The sequence below is a fragment of the Leuciscus leuciscus genome, assembly GCF_965113295.1.
Source record: "Leuciscus leuciscus genome assembly, chromosome: 2".
NCBI classification, from domain to species: Eukaryota; Metazoa; Chordata; class Actinopteri; order Cypriniformes; family Leuciscidae; genus Leuciscus; species Leuciscus leuciscus.
The window spans coordinates 49,636,820-49,661,257 of record NC_138726.1 but is presented as its reverse complement, the minus strand read 5'-3'; the positions used below and the strand labels follow the sequence as shown (position 1 = coordinate 49,661,257).

General features: G+C 36.4%; 1 protein-coding gene across 1 annotated transcript in view; it reads right to left on the bottom strand.

Moving 5' to 3' along the window:
• The window catches only part of mpped2a (metallophosphoesterase domain containing 2a), a 60,524-nt gene that overhangs the window by 30,947 nt on the left and 5,139 nt on the right, over positions 1-24,438 (bottom strand). Inside the window, exons 3-4 of the mRNA XM_082157710.1 lie at positions 14,919-15,100; positions 4,003-4,228 (exon numbers count right to left, since the gene is read on the bottom strand). Coding sequence (XP_082013836.1) covers positions 4,003-4,228; positions 14,919-15,100 — 408 coding nt within the window. The remainder of the gene's footprint in view (positions 1-4,002; positions 4,229-14,918; positions 15,101-24,438) is intronic.

The window sequence follows — 24,438 nt, the reverse complement described above, 5'->3', positions numbered from 1 at the left end:
ACAATATTCTAATTTTAAATTTGGGGTTTCATAAGCTCCAAGCCATAATAAACATTAGACCTACTTAAGTCTCTGCAGCTAGTGTACTTAAATTTTATTTATCTGCAAAATTATGTTGTATACTTACAGTTTTGCACAATATATGTTCTCAAAACTACATACACCCTTTAAAAAAAAAAACATTTAGCAGTTGTTTAGCATGGGTCTGTGTAATCTGTTCTGAAATGGTTTTATTATAATATACTGTATATCGTTATCGCAAGAGGCTGCAATGTATATCACAATATAGATTTTAGGCCATATCGCCCATCCCTAATTGATAGCCTATAGTAGTTGATAATAACATAGGCCTACCTAATGTTTCCTACGGATGGTAACAGTACAGTAGTAACCTTTTACAGTCTATGAGTAGAACAGCTTTCTCAAGCAGTTTGTGATGCATTTTGGAAACAGGAGATGAGCCCCTGATCTAATGCGCCACCTGGCTTGAGAAACCCGTTCTCAAAGACTTACTTTTATAGTCATTATTTGGGTAGCACACATATTCTGAATGCCTTCGGCAGAATTCAAATGAGCCATTTTAATCTAGATTAATCTAGATTAATTTCAAAATTAATCTAGATTAATCTAGATTAAAAAAATTAATCTATGCCCACCTCTAATATATATATATATATATATATATATATATATATATATATAATATAATTTGTATTATAAATGAATATAAATATTTTTTATATAAATAACACATTTTTCTTAAATGTATACATGCACGTGTGTGTATTTATATATACAAAATAATTATATACACAGTACACACACATATATTATGTAAACACAAACTTTTATTTTGGATGCGATTAATCGTTTCACAGCCCCAAAAAATATAATGATAAATATATTGATAATATACAGTGGTATGTAAATATAATAAAATTTACACTAATTCACAAATAAAACCAGACATCATTTTCATTTCTGTGAACTATTTCTTCAAATTATAATGCTAAAGTGTAATGTGGATATTTAAGAAAGTGATTTCATGCCAATAAAAGCATCCAGACAATGCATTTCTATAAACTAAACGAGAGGAAAATGTACTGAAACCATTCTGATTTTCACTTTACATTAAACAGACTAGTAGGTTCATGCAATACTACAAAATAAAATCTTCTTTTTTTACATCTCTGACAATTTCAAGAACAAGATCCTGGTGTGAAGATGTATTTAACTCCCGAAGCATGTCTGCACATGATGTGTTCCCATCAATACAGCCACTGCTATGTCTACCTGCATCAGTGCTTTCTGATTTCTATGCATTTCCCCCTTTTCTGACACCCGTCCTCATGCTCTCTCCCAGCCCTTCCTCTGTCACCGTTTCAAAGTATGTCATTACTGTCTCCATCTGTCCATCAAGCTAGCTTTATAGATATCATTCTTTTCTTTTAGACCTCTTTCTCTCCGTTTTCACTCTCGGGAATGAGTCAGCAGCGCTTGGGGCGAACGGCTGGTCTGCAGTCACAAAATTCTTCAGCGACTTATGTTACAGATTCAATGGTGTGACAATATGGTAATACAAATTAGCAGGCTTCTCAAATATCTCGGCCAGATGAGCCGCACGCCGCACCGGGGCCACCCAAAGCTTTCATAGTGAGACCTCACGCTAGCGGTCAGACTGACCTCCTCATGGCCATATGTGTGTGTGTGTGTGTGCTGAGTTTTCACAGTATCCACCCGCCGGCCCCCTTCCCCCCTGTTTCCCACAAGACCCCACGCTGTCACAACAGACATTTAGCAGCTTTCACGCTAAAGGGCCACAGGGGGCTTCCTTCCTTCCTTCTCCACTTCCTCCCTCTGTTTTCCGCTTCCCCACTGTCTGCTTCGCTACATTTTGCGGGATGCCCTCTATAACGCCCTCTTTAACTCCATTTCACAGCTAATTATAGACAAAAACAAGCCCGCACAAGAGGTGAATCTTACAATGGCTCTTAAGAGGGGGAAAAACACAGAGGAAAACAAAGAGTTAGGGGCAAGACACAAAAATAGAAAATGCCAGGAAGCATTAAAGATGTTGTGTTGGATAATTATAGTTCAGGGCCATTTTATCTTTTTAGATGGAGGCGAAGGAAACAGGAAGTAGGGCAGAGGTGCAGCTATAGCTGCCCAATAGAGTGAATTCCCAGAGCAGCGCTAGAAAAACACACAGGTTCCAAGAGGATCAGAGCATTCAAGGAAATTCAAACACACAGGGATGGAGTATGGGAATGACGCAGAGGTGCTTTCTCAGGCCGTCTTGTTTACTAGTATCACAGAAACGACATCACAAGAGCTTTTGAAATTAATATGAATTCAAAATGTCAGATTTACATTATTTACTTTCTTAATACACGTTCCTGTGTGCATTCAAAAGAAATTCAGTAAGATTTGAAAAAGAAGGAACGTTTTATTCAGCAAGAGTGCGTTAAATTGAACAAAAGTGACAGTAATGATATTTATAATGTTACAAAAGTTTTCTATTTCAAATAAATGCAGTTCTTTTGAACTTTCTATTCATCAAAGAATACTGAAAAAAATAAATGGATCTCGGTTTCAACCAAAATATAGACCATTTGAGCAGACGTCACTGCAGTTGCACGCGCATTGTGGTGGCAGAAAAACAGTGGTAACAAGTGGGGGAAAACCACTGAATAAGAGGTGCTTATGGATGTCAGAATCAGAATGCAAAAAATCGATGGCCTTCATTTTTACAGAATACCATCGTCGAAGACAACCCTTTGAAGCGAAACGCAGACGTTTATGGTTGCAAGCCGTTAAACGGACAGACTGGACTAATGAAACCAGCGACGATTACTATTAAAGCATACATTTTATGTAAACAATAGTTCTTCTACATAATATTCACATATGCAGTTCATGGGGGGTATAATGTATTAACCCTACAGTTAAAGAAGAAAACATTTAAACCTGTAACATTTTTCTCTCACAATTCTGACTTTTTTCTTGCAATTTCGAGTTTATATCACAATTCTAATAAGAAAAAGAAGTCAGAATTGTGGGATATAAACTCGCAATTCTGAGGGAAAAAGGCAGAATCTCAAGCTTATAATTGGCAATTCTGTGAGATATAAACTCGAAATTACCTTTTTGTTTATTCATTTATTTTGTGGCTTCCATAGACTGCAGAACTGGTCTATTAAACAGCACAGCTGTTTTTAATATTCATTTACAATCATATTTTTTTTTTTTTTAAGCTTTAAAAAAGCAACAAATCAGCATATTAGAATGATTTCTGAAGGATCATGTGACACTGATGACTGGAGTAAGGAATCAGCTTTGCCTCACAGGAATACTTTTTAAAACACATTAAACTATAAATTTTTAATTGTAATAATATTTCACAATATTACTGTTTTTACTGTATTTTTGATTAAAAAACTGCAACCTAGGTGAGTATAAAAGAGACTTCTTACTGATTTACCAATATAAAGTACACATACACACATATAATCTTTCATCAAAATCAAATAATTTTCACCACCTGAAATCGTACATCTTTTCTGCTGATGTAAGTTGCATGGACGGGGAAAAATTATTTTAACCAATAACTAATATTAACTAATAATGTCCAACCCCAAAAATCTAATATTTTAAATCTAGTATTCTAGGTCATATTATAGAGGTTTAATTGTGTTGTGAATGTCGTCACTGCCGTCACTTTGTCTTTTAAACAAAACAAAGTCTTCCTAATTTACTCACAATATTTACTCACTAATGGAAAAAGAATAACTGATACAAATTATGTTAATCTATACATTTGTAAAATATATATGTTGCCAAACAATGATAAAAAAACTGATGATGATGATGATGATGATGATATATACAGAAAACAAAGCAAACAGAGTGAATATCAAATGACTGCCAACAGTATGCAACTCTGCTTAAATTCAACTCTGATTTTAAAATTACATTTGATTTAAATGCAAGAAAGAAGCTTACCATGGTGCGCCGTATATTCGAAATCCCTTGACAGTGACATCCGAGTCCTGCAGGTAAACACAGTTTGTCAGGAGAGACTGAACATTGTCAAAGTCCTCGGGTTTCAACTTGGAGACGGAGGGAAAGCGATAGTAATCCTGCTTGACCAGCTCCGTCATGAAATCCTTATCGAAGGTCAGCTCATGATTCCCAGCGATCACCACTTTAAACTCATATGGCAGACTGCCTGCAACACCAAAAAAAGTCATAATCAGAACTGTAACTTTTTCCCCATAATCAATTTTCATACTTCACACAAAACAAATTATGGCAAGTAAACTATTGCTATTAATAAAAAAATAAAAAAATATTTTTTGCAATTACACAATTACACAATTATATGTTTATATACACATTCTGTATTATTCATTTTAAGTAGTATGTTGAGGGTTGATTTGTAGGGAAGGACTACACGCCTGCGCACATATATTCAAACGCACATACCTATAGACTGAACTCGTAATACCATCGGCGTTCTCACTGGTTCTCACATATACATATACACATACATACATAATTATATATATATATATATATATATATATATATATATATATATATTACACATTCCCCAAATATCAATATATTTTATCGATTATATATCATTATTAATAGTCATAGTAACAAATCACCAGTAATATTAATATCAAATTGTGTAATAGAAGTGTGCAGTAATGTTTTTGCAGTTTGCATGTTTTGCAGTAGGCTAATTGCAAATCTGAACAATTTTAGAAAAAATAATAATGTTTGTTAATGTTAATTTATCCAAATTATATATATATGTAAAAAAAATAAAACATGCTCATTTTATATCACATTGGGAGAGAATATATTTTAAAATAATGAATTGCCCTATATATGACCTAACATAACATTCATTGCAAGTACTGGTTTGGATAAACCGTGACAATATACAATATACGTTCAAATTTTAACAATAGTAGTGTAAGCTAACAATATGGACACAGAGAAGTCTCATTGGTCCAAAATCCTGCACCTCATAACTGCATGTTAAACATCTTCTGATTGGCAGAGATCGCATCAAGTTGCACACTGGTTTGCATTCACCATTGATAAGACAGATTGCCTGTCAATGGAACTCATGTCTAGTTCGGACACGGTGTGAATTTATTTTAAAAAAAAACATGCTCTGCTGAAGTTCATGTGAGGTACTTGTGATCCTGAAGAAAAATCAGATAATGAAAAACAGGACTCAGCAAGTGGAAACAGGCCATTACAACATAACATACAACCAAAGTATCTTCCTTTACCTCTCTATTCACGCTACTGTCTGTAGAACAGAACTTTGTCTGGATATTGACTTTCAGAAAAACCTTTCAGCTAAAACATCTCAGAAATACTTCAAATCACAGATGCAGATCCAATATGTGTCTCCCAGGCCATTATGGCCTTTTTTTCCCCCATTCTATGGAAAAGTGTGCAAAGGCACAACAGCCACCCTGAAAAGCAAGCACCAAACATTTATTAAAAGTCACGGCCGCTGCATTTTCAAAAGGCTTTTCCTCTTTCTCACCTCAGCCTCCATCCTCAAAGCATAGCTCTTTTGTGCAGCCACATCAGGATAATACAAACGGGGAAGTTGTTCTGTACAAAACTCGAACAAAAAGAGTGGGCTCTCAATATATGTCAATCCTCGGACTCAGGAAAACACAAATGAACCGTCTCTCAGTGGATTGCACAGCACATATGGAATGCCTCAAAAGAACAAAACAAATATTTCACCAACCAAAATACAGATGAAACAAGACGCTTTTCAGACAGAGCACAAAGCAAAATGGGACCGAAAATGCAAAAGCAAAAACAATTATAAAAGTCACAAACGCTATAAAATAATATGTTTGAAGGTGCTCTTTGCAGACCATTATTTGTTCCCTTTTTTAAAAATGTTACTTTCTACTATGAAATAGACAGTTTAATAAATGCTTTCTAGCAGTTTGAATTGTAAGTGTCTGGGAAACAATAAAAGCCAATTAAATTTGGAACTGTAGAGGCGTCAGAAAGGAGCAAAACACTTGACCGAAGTATAAAGAAAATAAAAAGATAAGCTGATTTAAAAGTAAACACTTTCCCAGCAGTTTAATTTACTTTCTTGCTCCTTCCATGCGCTCTTGCACTATATAGACTGGGATATATCATAAATCCCAGTCTAATCTAATAGCAGGAGCCCATCTTTCAGCTCTGCGGTCCGCAGTCAGCCAAACGCCATCACGGATCCATTTACATGGAGCTTTCCAGTCGCACAAAACCGAATCACAAACCCCCGGCGGACGAGCTTCGTGCCAGCCTCTCTACGGCAGAAAAAGGCCTAGAATGCAATTACCTCCCCACCGACTGCATCTTCTGCGTCCCCGCAGGGATTTTTACAACATTTTATTGCCATCAAAATGTATTTTTCGAAGAGGACTGTGGGTATAAACTCTGTTTATTACTTTGAAGAAGCTGAGGAGGAACATATGGGATGGTATGTGGAGTATGGGAAACTGCTTAAAGTCAAAGGGATTTGGGTTTAGCTTCAATGTTTAAATTTGATTTACATCAGAGGACCGGCGCGGGGCACAGTTTGGCAATCGCTGTGCGTAATGAATGTAAATCAAATTAGTGAAAATAAACTGCACACCGTAAACATCTGAAACTGAACGACGGCTGGTAGGGAACATGTGTATTTTGTTGAAAACGGAGAAGCGCAATCACATTCGTCAAGTTTTTCAAACCGCCGCTGCTGATAAAAACAAAACATGTGGGACTTGATGAATAGAATAAAAACAATGAGCACATGGCACCAGAAAGCCCAACAGCACAAATCACAAAAAGATCAATCATAAATTAAAGGAACAGTACACCCAAAAAATGAAAACTCTGTCATGATTTCCTCGCCATCATGTTTTTCCCAAACTAGAATGTCTTCTTTTCATCTTTCATTTAACACAAAATGTAAATTTTTTAAGAATGTCCTGGGAATTGAGGCTATCAGGCTCCAAAAAGCATCATAAAAAAAGTCTTCTGGAACCATATGCTACTTTTGTGATGAACAGAACAAAAATGGCAGCTGTTATGTACAATGTCTGATTTGTGAAGAAATTGTTCTTTTGAGTTTTGAGTATTTCTATTGAATCAGTTATTTTGGTTCAAAATATCAGTATCAGTATATTAGATCAGTGAAATTGGTCATAAAGTGACAGCAGCCAAATATATACCTGCTGTCGTCTGTGCCATTAATGTTGAAGGTGCAGTCTGTAAAATTGACAGCTAGTGGTCGAAATAGGTACTGCAGTCCACATTATAAATATCGGAGATCGTTGTTTCCCCCGCCTCCTCAGACTTGACGCTCACGCGGGTTGCCAGTTTGAGGACACGCAACAGGAATGTGCGCAATTGAAAGCCGAGGAGACTTTCAGACTGTAGGTTAATGAGTTGATTTATCCGCGTTTTAATATACTCTCATTCATAGAGATTTTTAGATGGATATCAAGGCTTTTTAGGCTGTGTGGAATCTTTAATCTGCGAGATCACACAGACCAAAACAAAAAACGACTGACAACACAGAACGTGTAAAATAATTAGTAAAATAACTGTCTGTAGAAGTGTTTTTCAGAAAAACAAGTATGTGAACTTAGCATGTTTCCTAAATATCTGCAAACATATTATGGTATTTTTATGCTTTAGTAGAGTAAAAAAAGTTACATACAGCACCTTTAATCAAACAATGCCAGCTCTTGACTGAATCGCTTTTGTAACTTAAAAAAATATAAATATATATATTTATTTTACACAGTGAAAACTATGCAATGTTTTTGTATATTTGATTACTTTATACAATTTATGTTGTAGCCTATTTATAGGCCTATCTAGTGCTTAAAGTTTTTCTGGTAGGTCTATTTCATTTGGGTTTTTGTTCTATTGTAGTTTTTTGTCCTATTGCTTGTAATTGATTTCTTTGTTCCCATTTTCTCACTGACTGTTTACTTGTCTTCAGTGAGGTTTTTTAAATATATATTTTTTTTTCTTCTCATGTTAGTTAGGCTAGTATTAGGGCCAGATCTGCTAACAGCTTGCACCAGCGCAAACCCTTTTTTGGCGTTAAAAAACTACTGTCGGGATTTACTAATGACACGCAGTTAAAAATGTACAGTTATTTGCGCGGCTGACTTTATATTGCATATGTATTTATAGGAGTTTCCCTTTCAGACACAACAGGGGATTTACTAAGGTTTGCACTGGTAAATTACCGCCCCAAAAAAGCAAGTCTTAAACCAGACGGTAATTTGTGCAGCTCTTGGTAGATTGCGTTGGTCATTATGGAAATGATCCGGCTACGTCTGTGTTCTTTAATTTGCGCCTTGTCAGTAGATCACTCACAGAACTTTCCACTTCCATGTTTTTTTTTTTTTTTTTATGCTAATTTGCCCTGTTTAGTAAATCTGGCCCTTATCTTTTTGTGAAATTGGTGATGAGATTCATGAAATTTAAAGCAAAAATAACTATATCATTAGCGAAAAAAAATAAAAAATTGTGATATAAGATTTCCACCCCTACTGGAGAGGTAGATTTTTTTTTTAAAGCAAATAACAGCTTGAACTTTGGCCACTACTTTAAAATAAGTTTATGATGCTTATGTGTCCTTCGGAAAGCCTGCTGTAAAGAGCGGTCAGGATATTCTTTAGAAATAAACCTTTCCTGTTCAATACAACAAAAGTCATAAAGGTTTGCAATGCCATGAGGATGAGTAATAACAGAATTGTTATTATAAGGTGTACTACCCCTATATCCCAGCATGCAAACACTTTCTTGGCCGCCCTCACAACATTGCAAAACAAAGGAACAAAGCTGATCTATTGGACATGGGATCTGTTGGCTGTCTTGCATTGATCAAAGAAAAAAACAGTGGACTCAGACAAACAAAGTCGAGACCTAGAAAAGCTCCTTATTTATGGAGCAGAGATCCATGTTTGCATTCATGAATCCCGTGCGGAGAAGCACAGGTCAGATCTCACGGGCGAGATATCGAGCTTAACTAAACTTTAGCAAAGAACCCTCATTCCCACCGAACGATTCCTGAGAATCGATCCCACTTATCAACAAAAACCGTGATCAATGACAACGATTAGCGGCTGGGCTTTCTTGCCAGAAAAACAAACAAAAGCGAGCTACGCTTCAAGAAAATGCATGGTAAATGAAGCAAATGCAAAAGAGAGAGAGATGAAAAAAAGAGAGGAATGACAAACCCGGCAGTACTTAAAAGGTCTCATATAAACAACACCAATTTCCCCTTGCAAGTTTAATTTATAAAGGCCCTTTATGTTTTTTTTCCTACTGTATCATTTGTCCCCCACTGCTAAATAACAAAGTAAGCGACCTTGGAAAGAAATGCAAGCATTTATACTACGAAACTACGGAAAATATAACCGGAATGCTTTGGCTCGGATAATGAAAACACGAAGATTAGTTTTCCCGAAGATCCACTACAGGCTCATCTGAGCGACGTTCTTTGAGTTTGTCAAAAGCCTTATATAAACTATTCCATCATCACGTCATATTCGAGGGAACGATTTGTTTGAAACTGACTAAACTCTTATATCCAAACATGTTTTTGACAGAAGACAGCTTTCAGCCATCATGAGATTATCTATCAGCGCCCCAAGCTGTGTGTTTACAACAAAAAGCGATGATGTGAAAAATAATTTCATCGTCAGGTTTCCTTTGGAACGTGAATAATAAGAAAGTCGGAGCATTCTCCGACCACCTTCAAAAGTTACTGGTGTCACATGCCGGATACGAAAAAAGTGGCGTCAAGAACGTTGATAGATGGAGGGATGGAAAGACTGCTGACAGCTCTCTCCGTTTCATCCCTTCTGATGCACTATTTCAACCATGTGTGACAAGAGAGTATGCATGGATGGAATGACGAAGCGAAGGACAAACTGAGAGCTTATGACATCCAAAAATGGAGCTTCTGCAAGTACAAATACAGTGTCAGGGAACCTACTTTGAAATTGCAACTTGCCAAGATTACTTATAATTAATGAAATATCTAAACTATAGTAAAAAGTAGTTAGCTATGCTACAAGCTACTAGTTTCTAGCTACATTTCTCCCCATATTTTAACAAAATTCTTATATTATAGAAAAAGCAGAGCAGATTTGGGGCAGAAAAATTAGGATCTGAATACATACAAAATAGTAGCTAATAAAACCTAAAAACATTGCATTGAAAACAATGGCAAATGTAGTATTTAACTAAATATTAGTGCTGGGCAAAGATTAATCGCGATTAATCGCATCCAAAATAAAAGTTTGTGTTTGCATAATATATGTGTGTGTACAGTGTATAATTATATTGTATATATAAATACACACATATGCATGTATTTATTTAAGAAATATTTGCATGTATATACTGTATATACACATTTATACATCATTTATATTAGATATAAATATAAATAAATTATATATAAATAAAAAAAAAATCTTAAATATATACATGCATATGTGTGTATTTATATATACAAAATAATTATACACTGTACACACACATATATTATGCAAACACAAACTTTTATTTTGGATGCGATTAATCGCGATTAATCTTTGCCCAGCACTACTAAATATATTGTTTTCTGATCAAATATATTGATAGATATATTGCTAAGTAAAAACGTAGTACAATGACGTAATTTTACAAACACATATGAGTGATGACTCAGCGAATCTAATTTCTAAATGAACCAATTCACTGAATCAAAGAAAAGGTAAGTTGCAAACATATTGACTTTAACTACCTTTCTTAACAAGATTCTCTTTAAACCATTGCTTAACCAGAAGAGTAGCTGAGCTGAACCTATTGTGAGAATACAAAAGTGTATTTGCTGTCCGACACATTTCAGGATTGCACTTATGTATGAAATTGGGTTTGTGTAACTGGAAGTGTCTGAGTATACGCAATACAATGTGATGCAAAAACAGCTGTACTACACAATCATGAAAAAAAAAAAAAGAGAAGTTAAACTTGCAATTTTAGTGTAGCACTTTTTACTTGTATTTAGTTGCTCTCAACATTGGATAGTTGTGACGCATGGCTCATGTCGAGAGGCCAAATGGATACACAGTATACACACACACACACACACAGACACACACACACACACACACACACACACACACACACACACACACACACACACACACACACACACACACAAAATACACCAGGCACGCTGGTCTGAAGGTCAGCGGTGTGAGCGGCTCCACAGGGTCAATGTGAACGCTTTATGGCTGCATCAAGTGCCAACATCCCAAACCCTCGGCCCAGGACTCCCTGGCGCCAATAGAGCTCTGGATTTCAGAGTCGGCAAACGTTTGATTTAATCACATGGGTTTTGATCTACACCTCAACCAAAGCACAGGATCAAAAAGGATTTGAGGTGCAGGATTTACTACATACACAATCAAAACAACACAGAAACTTCCTACACTTCATTTCAAGGAACCAAACGAATGACACAATATTATGGCATAACCATGGCATACCATTGTACAACACCAATTGTACACAAAATATAGAAATCATTCAGTACCCTGGCGTTTATATTATAAATATATATTAAGTACCATAGTTTCACCATCAGATCATAATAAATGGTTTTAACTTAGTATAGCCTAATGTCTATAAAAACAATGGTGATACCACAGTACTTGTAAAGAGTGGTAAAGTTATATATTTGGCACTTTAAAATGTTCTTGTAGTCATCATCAGTAAACAAAATTCCATATAAAAGAAGCTTCCATTAAAGCTAAATATAAACTCAAACAACCCACTTTATGACATTCTCACTGAAATGAAAACACATTAAAAGACAAATTTCCTAGAATAAAATAAGATTTGGTTTAAATAGAGTACACTACAAAAAGACCAAGACTTATGCAAATTACAAACTCCATGCATGCTAACACACACTACATAACTAGATTTTTGTGTGTGTGATACTCTCGCTGTCCCACAGCTCAAAATAATGAGAGCACGTCACACATCAAGGGCCTCCAAACAGATATATTAACAAGAGTTATGGAGATCAGGACTGATGTTTCAATACAAAAAATCTATCAGTCTCGCAGTGTGTCACAGTAAGAACATCTGTGACCACAACGTCCTGCAAGCTGGCTACGATCTGAGGCTTTTTGTCAAAAACAAATCATACATTTGTATGGAAAAGCATGATTTGTTTTTGACTGGAAACATACTTTTGCGATTGCTATTGACAAGCTGGTTATTTTAACATACAACTGCCTATAAATTGCAACTTATGCTAAGGTTTCCTAAAACCAAATGTTTCATATTTATTACCAATCTGTGTAGAATAAGAATGCAAAACGTTAGAAAAACCTTTTCTATAGATAGCAAAAGCTTTACTATTTTCTATATAGTGATATTCATAATCTTCAGTTATTTCTTCATCTGTATTCTACATCATTTTCTCAGAGGATTGTCCCTACACATAAAACCATGTTGAATTTAACCCTACATAAATAAGCATAATTAGTTGCTAATGAAGAACCCATTGCTCTCCTATGAATCTGTAATTAGAATGTCATGTAGAAAATACTAAATTCTCACACCGTCTACATTAAAAAAATAAATTAAAAAAATGTCACACCAATTATAATCAACAGAGCTGTCTTTCCCGCCACTACTGTCCTAGTTCGTTCGGGGGGAGAAAACAACAATAACATAATTTAAGGAAATAAAAATATAATTTTCTGCTATGAATTTTATGTATGTTTTTTTGGTTTCTAATCAAATGTATATACACAGTTGTGTTGTAAATATGACCATTTTGTGAAAAATATTTCATTTCATAACAACTCATTCAAAGTCATAATTATTTTCAATGGATTTTTTCTTCATTTTACTGTTGCTGATTGGTCCTTTTTAGTAAACAGCCTCAAACTGATGAAAAACTGGACACTTTTAATGTAGACACTATTGAGTAGTAGTACAACATTAAATCTAAATTATATATAACAATCAATCAATTTGAGCTACAGTGGTACACTACACTACCATTAAAAACAAATTGGCCAATTTTTTTCTTTGTTTAAGAAACTTTCTTTGAATGATTTGCTCTATAACAGGCAAACTGGCCTTAAACAAAAAAATAACTGTAGCCATTTGAAATGAGATGCAACCGCTACATTTTAATGGTCTGACTTTAGATTTGTGAAATTATGCTGCATAAGACTACCCTGGAAATCCAGAGTTCACACAATTCGAATTTGCTCAGCGAGTTACTCTGGCATTGAGTAATGATGCTCATTAACTATGCCCTCGTATCCGAGCTGCACCAATCACATCGGTGTATCTGATATAGGCGGGCCAGAGGAGAGCTAAACAGATGACAGACAGCGCTGCGACATATGTGAATGACATGTATTGTTGTGATTGAGATTTTCAAATGCACGCTTGGTACCGCCCCTCGAGTTGGGCGATTTTCATTGCTCAATGCCAGACCCTTAATCTTTCGGATTTGGGTCTGGATTTCCAGGCTAGCATAAGATACCTGCATTAAAGGTGAACTAAGTAACTTTTTTACCTTAACCAAACAGCTTCGGAGTCATTGGAATAGTTATATGACTTTTTTCGGGTTGAATGGTGGTTGTCTCGCACCCCCCAAGCGCCTGTGAGCCGAAAAACCACCCTTGCAACTTTGGGCCGGCGAGCCGCCGGCCTCAGCGGCAGGAAGTATCGTGTGATATCAGGTCTCGCGATGTAACGAATTGCTTTACGGCAAAAAAATCTGCTAAAATGCTGTCATTATTGCGCTCCCTCACGCTGTTCGAACCCGAATGAAGAAGACGTTTTAGAGAATGTCCCATCTGCTTTGATGTCGTTGATCTATAGCCTCTGGTATCTGAGAGTCGCCAAACGAGTTTTTCGACAGTGTTGTCAAATATCTATTCCGAAGCTGTAGGGGGAGCTCTATAGAGAAACCTGCGAGCAAAAAGCGAGAATACAGCGAAGAAATTCCCGAAACTGCATAGCCCTGCTTTAAACAAAAAACGCAGATGGACTGAATGAACATGCAAATTCCCTCTCTGGCAGTAGGTGGCGTTTATGGAACAGCAGCGGTTTCTTTAAATCCCGCTGTACACAAAGCAGCGCTGCACTTATAAACACCAGTTTATAAGGAGGTAAAATGAAAATAAAATGCCATCGAAACTTTTATTCCTAATTTATTCCTGTGATGGCAAAGCGAACTCCAGCAGACATTACTCCAGTCTTCAGTGTCACATGATTCCTCAGAAATCATTCTAATATGCTGATTTGCTGCTCAAGAAACATTTCTTATTATTATCAATGTTGAAAACAGTTGTGCTGCTTAATATTTTGGTGGAAACCATGATGCATTATGCTTAAAAAGTATTTACTGTTACTTTAGATCAATTTAATACATCCTTGCTGAAATAAAAGTATTAATTTATTTTTGAGCAAACTGACACCAAATTTGTGAACGAGTAAATAATGACTACAGGTGAAATGCTTAAATTTGTTTAAATCCAAATTGAAAGTTAAAAATCCTAATTTGACAAACAAAAACCAGCATAAAGACCTCACAAAATTACTTATACTACCCAGAACTCTTCACTGAACAGAAAAAAAAAAAATCCAGTAATGGTGCAAACAGCTCACTGAACACTTTCTGTTATGTTGACAGATGGCGAAAGGAGAAACTCAGTTTTTCTGACCATTAGCTTCAGTCACTAAAACCTGTCACCACCACTTCACACGCCGCTAAACCCTGCGTGTGTGAGGGTCGGATGTGATGCAAGGGGGTTAAACGGTGGTTAATCGCAGCTCTTTACCTAACCAGTCGTTAAACTTCTTGACCTCTGAGGGCAGGCCCAGCTCGGTGAAGTCCCCTGTGTGCAGGAGAACGTCCCCGTAAGGCATCTGGATGCCATCTGTCCGGGAGTGTGTGTCTGACACGCACACAAAACGCGTGTGGCCACCCGGCTTGGGAGTGTCGTACGAGATGGGGTCCACCCTGAGAGAGAGAATGAGCGATAAAGAGAAAGATGGAGGGAGAGAAAGAGAAGGAGGTTATTCCATGAGCATGAAAATCAGCACAAATAACTGTATAAAACTGCTAGCCGGCTATAAGTACATGAGCTGAGCGACATGCTAAACTCTGCTAAACATTTTTATAATTTTTGGAGGCCAAAATCATAATTGAAAATACAATTTGATTAAAGGCCCAGCCCTACGATGGACAGATCGACGGACAGACAGACAGATCTCTTTGAGACTGGAATGCTGTTTCAGAAACATTTTCTTATTTGCATCCACGGCTTTTGTTGTCAAAATTAAAACTAGAGCAGAATCTTTTATTGCAAAAGCTCTGGAAATGGAAGCAGCCTTTAGAAATTCTCACATTTGATGTCTATTTAAGAGAATCACTCTCCTCTTGTCTGAACATCCTTTTATTTATTTTCCCAAAGATAGTTTTGGGGGATGAGGGGGGTAGAAGAAATTCTCCTCTATAACTCAAAAGAAAAAGAAAAAGAAAAAAGGATCTTGGCTGTAATTGAAGTCAGAAACGTGCAATAAGCCGTGCTTGTTCCCCTCACTATTATTTCATTACTAAAAGGCTTGTCAGTCGACAAAAAGCCCTCGGCTCTCTAATTAACACTTACATCTCCTGTCCGACTAAAAATATAAAGGAACCTTAGGAAGGGAGGTGGACCAGTGCAACAGCACACACACACACACACACACACACACACACACACACACACACACACGCCCACACGCACACACACACTTCCATTAAGGAAAACAAATACGTTGTACATAAAAGAGCATCTACTCGAATGAAAGAAAAGAAAATAGCACATGATGAGAAATGGCACGTCATCAAAAAAAGGAGGGAACAGACAAAAAAAAAAGAAGTACACACAGACACGTATACATACATATATATTTATGATAGATAGATAGAAAGAAAGAAAGAAAGAAAGAAAGAAAGAAAGAAAGAAAGAAAGAAAAGATAGATCGAAAGAAAGAAAGAAAGAAAGAAAGAAAGAAAGAAAGAAAGAAAGAAAGAAAGAAAGAAAAAGCCACCCATTTTCCACTGTCAATGGCTTCTGCATCTGTCTGAATTGTGATTAAATTTGACCGAGTCATATCTGAAATGAAGCACCTGCACAGAAAATCATGACACTTTAAAAAAGAGAGGGAGAAACAGGCGGACAGAAAATAATATTTGCTATTGATCACAATGCAGTAAATAAAAGCAAGTGCGCGCACAGCCGCGCACACACACACACACACACACACACACACACACACACACACACACACACACGTATTGATTAAATGTGGTCTGTGGTGTTCAGGCCAGCAACAGAGATATAAAAGACTCGACAGATCTAGTTATGGAAGCGGCTGGTGTGCTGAACTCTGTGGCCCACACACACACACACACACACACACACACACACACACGGTCATATGAATCTATTAGAGTCAACAAGGCTTTTCCAAATGGAAGCAGAGCTGTGTATCTTTTGGTCCTCTGTCACCTGAACACGCGACTCACAGGATTTGTTTCACGAGCAAATCAACTTTTTAACGGCAAACACAGAGTTAAAATTGACACCATTTACTTCCTTAATACACTTTCCAAGTCTAATCGTGAATGATTCATTGAAGCACATTGAAAAACGGCCTTTTACTTGGAAATCAAACCCATGACTTTGATTTTGCAAGCATAAAACCAGTGGAACTATATCGCTGATTGTTAAAAACTAATGTAGTCGGGTTGATTCACTGTTTTAAAATAATAAACCAATTTCCTATTTAGATGTTACAACATTTTTTGGGTTACCTGACAAAAGATTTGTTCAAGGTGCTTAGCTTTATAAAATGAAAACCAAAATCACCACAGCCACAAATATAAACATGACCGGACAGAGCCTTTTGAATATTTGCTCATTGTTTTAAATATTCACTCAGTCGTTTAAATATTCATTAGGCGGGGAGAGAAAAGAAAGGATTATTTGGACCAGGGGCTTACTGTGCCTCTGAAATTGCATTAGAGCTGAACTGGAATGTGTGTGTGCGTGTGAGAGAAAGAGAGAAAATATATGAGTGTGTGACACTGAAAAAGCCAAGATAGACCTTGAAAGAAAAACGAAGCGAATAAAGTCCACAGAAAAAGTACGGTGAAAACAACACTTAGATATGTGAAGCACACAATTCCTTATGCTGGGAAAAAAACACACACACATTTAGACTTCGGATGCACCGCGGCTCTTTTATTGGATACACGTGTCATATTGCGCAGGAAAGCGTTTTGATTTCTGTTCAAAGATACTCAATTTGACAGCGCTCACTTGATTCTTTAACCTTCAGGAACAACGAACGATTGAACTGTATCAAAGCTTCACAAACAGCCACAGTTCATCTATTTCAGAGGGCGAACATGAGCGTGCTATTTGTGGATCTCTCTTCCTTCCTTTGACTTTTCTTACAACAAATAATAAAAAATGTGCAAATAGCAGACACAATTGTTTGTCAGGTCAAGACTGAGGTATAGGGAACAAGTAGCTGGTTTCTGTTATGAAATGTTCCCTCTATAGCACGGTTAACATCGTGCCCTCAGTCCTCATGTGATGCAATAATGTGACAAGTGATGAAAGATATCCAGAAAAAGGTACTTCTTCCATGTAAAACTCAGGAGCCGTTTACACAACACCGTTTTAACTAAAAACTGAAAACTTTTTGTCATTTACACAACAACAGCGTTTTGTGGGCCTGAAAACGGGTTTCAAAGTGCACTTTTTTGAAAGCGACAACGTTATCGTCTCGGTCTCTTTTTCACCTTTGTTGCCACTGGCTTTTGGCTTGCTTAGTTGGGGACATTAAATTTAACATTTCATTTCATTTTCAACAATATTATTGATCTGCCTGCATTGACACCATTATATGAGAACTGAACTGAGCTGGACGATGACATCACGGTTTACTCCAGAGCGGCTATATATATATATATAAATTAACTAAATGAATAACTTTTTTACAACAAAAATGAAACATCACAGAACTTACTTAAGCTTGACTGTGACGCTATTTTCTTCTGGAAAACAAACTTTGTTGCATTATTTTCCTGTTATCACCGTAAAGCTGCTTTGAAACAATCTGCATTGTAAAAAGTGCTTTATAAATAAAGGTGACTTGATTTGACTGTGTAAACAACAAAAACGCAAATTTGTGAAAAAAAGTGACGTCTATCTTTCGGACGGATTTGTTGGAAGCCAAAATCATAACTGAAAATAAAATACCCTAGAACGAACAGACAGAGAAAGACAGATAGATAGATAGATAGATAGATAGATAGATAGATAGATAGATAGATAGATAGATAGATAGATAGATAGATAGATAGATAGATAGATAGATAGATAGATAGATAGATAGATAGATAGATAGATAGATAGATAGACAGACAGACAGACAGACAGACAGATAGATAGACAGATAGATAGACAAATGGAGCAATAGAATGACAGACAGACAGACAGACAGACAGACAGGAAGAGCAATAGAGTGACAGATAGAAAAATGGATAGACAGATAGACAGACAGACAGATAGACAGACAGACAGATAGATAGACAAATGGAGCAATAGAATGACAGACAGACAGACAGATAGATAGGAAGAGCAATAGAATGACAGATAGACAGATAAATGGACAGACAGACAGACAGACAGATAGATAGATAGATAGATAGATAGATAGATAGATAGATAGATAGATAGATAAATGGATAGACAGACAGACAGACAGACAGACAGATAGACAGATAGATAGACAAATGGAGCAATAGAATGACAGACAGACAGACAGACAGATAGATAGGAAGAGCAATAGAGTGACAGATAGAAAAATGGATAGACAGATAGAGCAATAGAATGACAGATAGACAGATAAATGGACAGACAGACAGACAGACAGACAGACAGACAGATAGATAGATAGATAGATAGATAGATAGATAGATAGACAAATGGAGCAATAGAATGACAGACAGACAGACAGACAGACAGACAGACAGACAGACAGACAGGAAGAGCAATAGAATGACAGATAGACAGATAAATGGACAGACAGACAGACAGACAGACAGACAGACAGATAGACAGACAGGAAGAGCAATAGAGTGACAGATAGAAAAATGGATAGACAGATAGACAGACAGACAGATAGATAGACAAATGGAGCAATAGAATGACAGACAGACAGACAGATAGATAGGAAGAGCAATAGAGTGACAGATAGAAAAATGGATAGACAGATAATAGAATGACAGATAGACAGATAAATGGACAGACAGACAGACAGACAGACAGACAGACAGACAGACAGACAGACAGACAGATAGATAGATAGATAGATAGATAGATAGATAGATAGATAGATAGATAGATAGATAGATAGATATTAAAAGAAGACATGCCATTTCTTCATAGAAGGGTAAATCAGGGCTCTGCACACACAAGGAAATATTTCGCATTTCTATCCCGCCATGGAAAGATTCCTTCTTTAATGTAGGAATTTGATGAGAGAGTGACTGAGAGAGAGAGAGTCGGAGTGAGAGATTGAAACCTCTGTGTACAGTATGAATATTTCAGAGGGCCGTGTTTTGTAGATGTGGGGCACAGGGCTGTGAAAAGAGTGCCCTGCAGTCAAGCCTTTGATGCGGATAGCACCGCCACTGCACTGATCTGTGGCAGGAAATGGACTTTTAGGCTTATCTGCCTCACTCAGGGCCACGTGTGTGTGTGTGTGTGTGTGTGTGTGTGTGTGTGTAAGACAAGCAGGGCAGGAAGCTCCGTGAACCAGCGCCAAAGAATAAAAATTATAATGATAATCATCAAGAGGAGCCAAATATTTACTGGCTTTTCCGCTCGTGCGGCTCGGCTTGTACTGCTATTGGTGAAGAAACATCAAACCGTACTTGCAGTCCACCACCTTCACTCATACATAGCAATGCAATCCATTTCAAACGGAGAGACACAGCGGTTCTATCTTATCTTGTGCTTCTCAGCTGTCGGCGCTAATTCAATAAACTTCAGAGTAACACACAGAGCACAAAAATGAGAAAGAGAGAGACGGAAGCTGGAAAAACAGGATGGAGGATGAGGATAAATGAGGAAACCCTTCATGAACAAACATTTCAATTAGAAGATGACAGTTTGCAGTCCTTTCAGAAACCACAGTGCATTTCCAATCGAAAATCTATAAAAAAAAAAATAGTTTCATTTCATATTCCTTCAAACCTCTACCCTATAAAGACAAGGTTTCTTATTTTTCTGTCTGATATATTCTGCAGACTTTTGTCAAAAAATGCATTTAGAATCACAACTGACATGGATTTTTTTTTTTTTTGTAAAATAAGCAATCAGCCAAGTGATGTTATTAGGCATGACATAAAGTGTGGAAAAAATTTAAATAAATAAAAAACACTGTAATGCATAGATTCCATTATTGCTTCTATAAAAACTTAGCAATAGCATGATGTATGATATAATTTACTATTCATATTATTAAACTTATTTAAATATTATTTGATTAAACTTATAGATATTAATTCTAATAAGTAGCCTAATAACAACAATACACTGCCGATCAAAAGCTTGTGGTGTGTATGAATATATTTTAAGAAATTAATACTTTTATTCAGCAAGGATGCAATAAATCAAAAAAACATTTAGGCTATAATATTACAAAAGATATTCCGAATGTTGTTCTAATTAACTTTTTATTGATCACGGTTTCCATAAAACTATTACAAGCAACAACTCTTTTCAACATTGAAAAATGTTTCTTCAAATCTGCATATTAGCATCATTTCTGAAGGATCATGTGACGCTAAAGACTGGAGTAATGATGCTGAAAATTCAGCTTTACCATCAGCAGAATAAATGAAATTTTCCAATATATTAAAATAAAACAGTTGTTTTAAATTGTACAAATATTTTACAATATTACTGTTTTTATTTTGTTCTATTTTTATCAGGCTTGGTGAGCATTAGAGAATTTGTTCAAAAACATTTAAATAAATCAACCACAAACTTTTGAACAGTAGTGTAAATGACAATAAATAAATAATCAGACTGATGTTTACAGTTATAAAGCTAATTTGCACATTATTATAGAGTAATATTGAGTTGATTGTTTCAAACATGGCACATCAATTCCCACTGTAAAAAGTTAAAATGTTTAGTTAATAGCCATTTCTATATAATCAAAGCTGTAAAATTGTTGGTGCAATCTAATGCAGTTGATTGAGTCATTTTAAATATTTCTGACTGGAATAAAACTAGATCCTAAGACTAGACTTTAGAGCTGAAATGTGAATCCTGAACTGGCTTATACCTTCAATCTTATAGGAACCAATTGAAGGAAAAGTTACCAAGCGTGCAATGCAGTCCACCGTGACATCTAAAGCAGAGTATGAGGCCAGTCTAATCTTAACGGTAACACTTTACAATAAGGTTCATAAGTTAACATTAGTCAACTACATAGTTAACATGAACTAAGAATGAACAATACTTCGTCAGCATTTATTAATCTTGGTTATTCAACATTTACTAATACGTTATTAAAATCAAAGGTTGCATTTGTCAACATTAGCTAATGCACTGTGATCTAACATGAACAAACAAGGAACAGCTGGATTTTTATTAACTCACATAAACTAATTAACTAATTACAGTAACAAATGTATTGCTCATTGTTAGTTCATGTTAGTTAATACATGAACTAATGTAAACTAATGAACCTTATTGTAAAGTGTTACCATCTTAACGAATCATCTCCGCAGAACTAGCAAGTGGAGCGTTGTTTATCTGCGACAGGAACGGGACATTTCAGCCCAACGATTTAGCAAAAATAAACGGGAGCCTCTCTTTGTCTCTGTACCGGCCCCAGCGTTGTATGTCTGGAAGGGAACGGTCGCCTGTGTTGAAATTACACACACACACACACACAAAAACTTAAAACGTACAGGTCCCAGACCTGCCTAAAGTCAATTGTCACTTGACCCCCATGACCTTGTGCAGTGGCTGCCTCAGCGGACAGAAGCTGTGGGTTTAATCAAGGGTTCTCTTATTTCAAGGGCCTGGAGAAGTCCTGAGTGACCCTCCCACACACACACAAGCTAAAACAGATCCCCCTGACAGAAAGAGTTCAGGCCTTTTTCAGAGAAACCGATGGAACGAGAGAGAGAGAGAGAGCTCTGATTTAATTCTGCGGGACATCTGCATTACGGAGGCCTGCCAGAGTGCTTACTGCAATTACAGTCCACACAAAGCCCCGCTAGTTCCGATATTTTCAATCCCGTGCACTTCCATTACACGCTCCACACACGGATGCGCACACGAGCGTACGGACTGCACTCCATTCCTGTCGTTTGTCACTCATGTGCTTCAGGAAGAGAACGTAAACGTCCCTAACATAAATCTATAAAGACAGGTGCGGTAAAAACTGCTTGCACGCAGCATGTCGATGCATTCAAACGCCTAGTCACCATATCCTCGGAAAAAAAGAGAGGAATTTACTGCATGCCTTTCTTCAACGAGAAAAAAAGCAAAGACTTTCTCAAATGAAAAGAGAAAAAGACATCATAAAGCAACATCCAACATCAAGAAAAATAAATGACGTAATTCAAACAACACTGAATTCAAAGCGGACACAAAACGAGGAAAGCGTGCAGCATTCATTTAACACGATATGAATCCCCCCTCTTCTTCTTCCCTGTGGCTGGGATGAAATGAACGTCGAGTTGAAATTCTTAAACGCTTCGCACTTTTATGAACATTTTAATTATTCATAGGTTGACGAATTTACAAGGCTAAGGGAAACCGATCAGCGGCACAATGAAAAAGAGGGGGAAATATAGGGATATTTTGCTCTTGCTGACTTAAAAGTATAAAACAAACTTCACAACATTGCATTTTTTCCTACAGAATTCCTCCAGAATAATAAAAATTGATTTTTTTTTTTTAACTGTAGCAAATGTTTATCTTTAACTACACATTTCCATATAAACAATCAAGTAAGTAATGACAGTGATTTAATTCACAAACCTTAAGTACACTAAATTTGCATTGAGACAGACATTATTTAAAGTAATCATAAGTTTTAGTTCAGCAAGCAATTCATTCCAAACAATAACTGTCTGAACGATTTATTAAAAGAGTCAGCACACAAGTCATTTGCTCGTGAATCACAAAACACTGGTTTGCATTATACTTTTTTTCAATAAAACGAATCCGCTCATAAGAGTCATTTGCTTGTGAATCAGACATTGGACACGCTGGATGGAAAAACGTGTTTTCATTGAATTTTTATCTAATATCACATTCAATTCAAACTGCACATTCCCACTCACAGCTCAGGTAAACTAAGCAATATCCCACGGATGAATCTATCGAAAACAGGACTATTGTATTTTCACATCTTCTCTTTGTTATTTCATCATCAATCTACTCTGTATTGAACAGCCAAGTATTTTTAAGCTGGCATCCGTTCAGGCCTGAACATGTGCGCATTAAAGAGCAGGGCAACGGAGCCAAAGATCAATTACACTCCTATTAAAGAGGGCCGGGGTAATAAAGGCACAGGAGCTGCCGGCTTGTGCTCGGTTATTTCTGTTAGATCAGGTTAAACAGAAAAAAAGCAACAACCAATTTCAGTTGGAAGGTGGATGTGGGGAGGAGGGGTAATGACGGAGCAGGTGAACAACCGATTTCAATCACAAAGAAGAGAGGAAGAGAACAAGAAAGAGAGGGAACAAGTAAAAAAGAACGAAGGGAAGACAATAAAGACAAATGTATAACTGGATTTATATTCCCAGATGGAAACAGCAATGCTTTCAAAGGCAGCAAAAAACTAGTCAAAGCTTTAGGTAAGTTTAGGATTTCATATTTGGTTTTGCGCAAATGCTGCATCCGATATTTGTAATTGTGAATAAATGTGACACAATGTTAACTTTTCAGTGCTATGTGGTTAAATAGATGCAACGCATTATGCAAATAAACACAAGAAATAAGATCAAATCCCTATTCAGTATTTTACATTTCAATGCTTAACATTGTGTTAAAGTATTCAATCTTCAAATCTTAAATGGCTTAAGTATAAAGTTTCTAAACTAAATAGCAGGCTGAAATTATCTACACAAAAATGTAATATTATCTTAACAAGCAATTCAAGTGAAACTAAGAGTAGAAATCTGTGGATTAGAGGAAGAGGAGTTACAATCTATTGCTGCCTTTCAAAAAAAATATTGTACAAAAATCAACAGAAACCATGTCA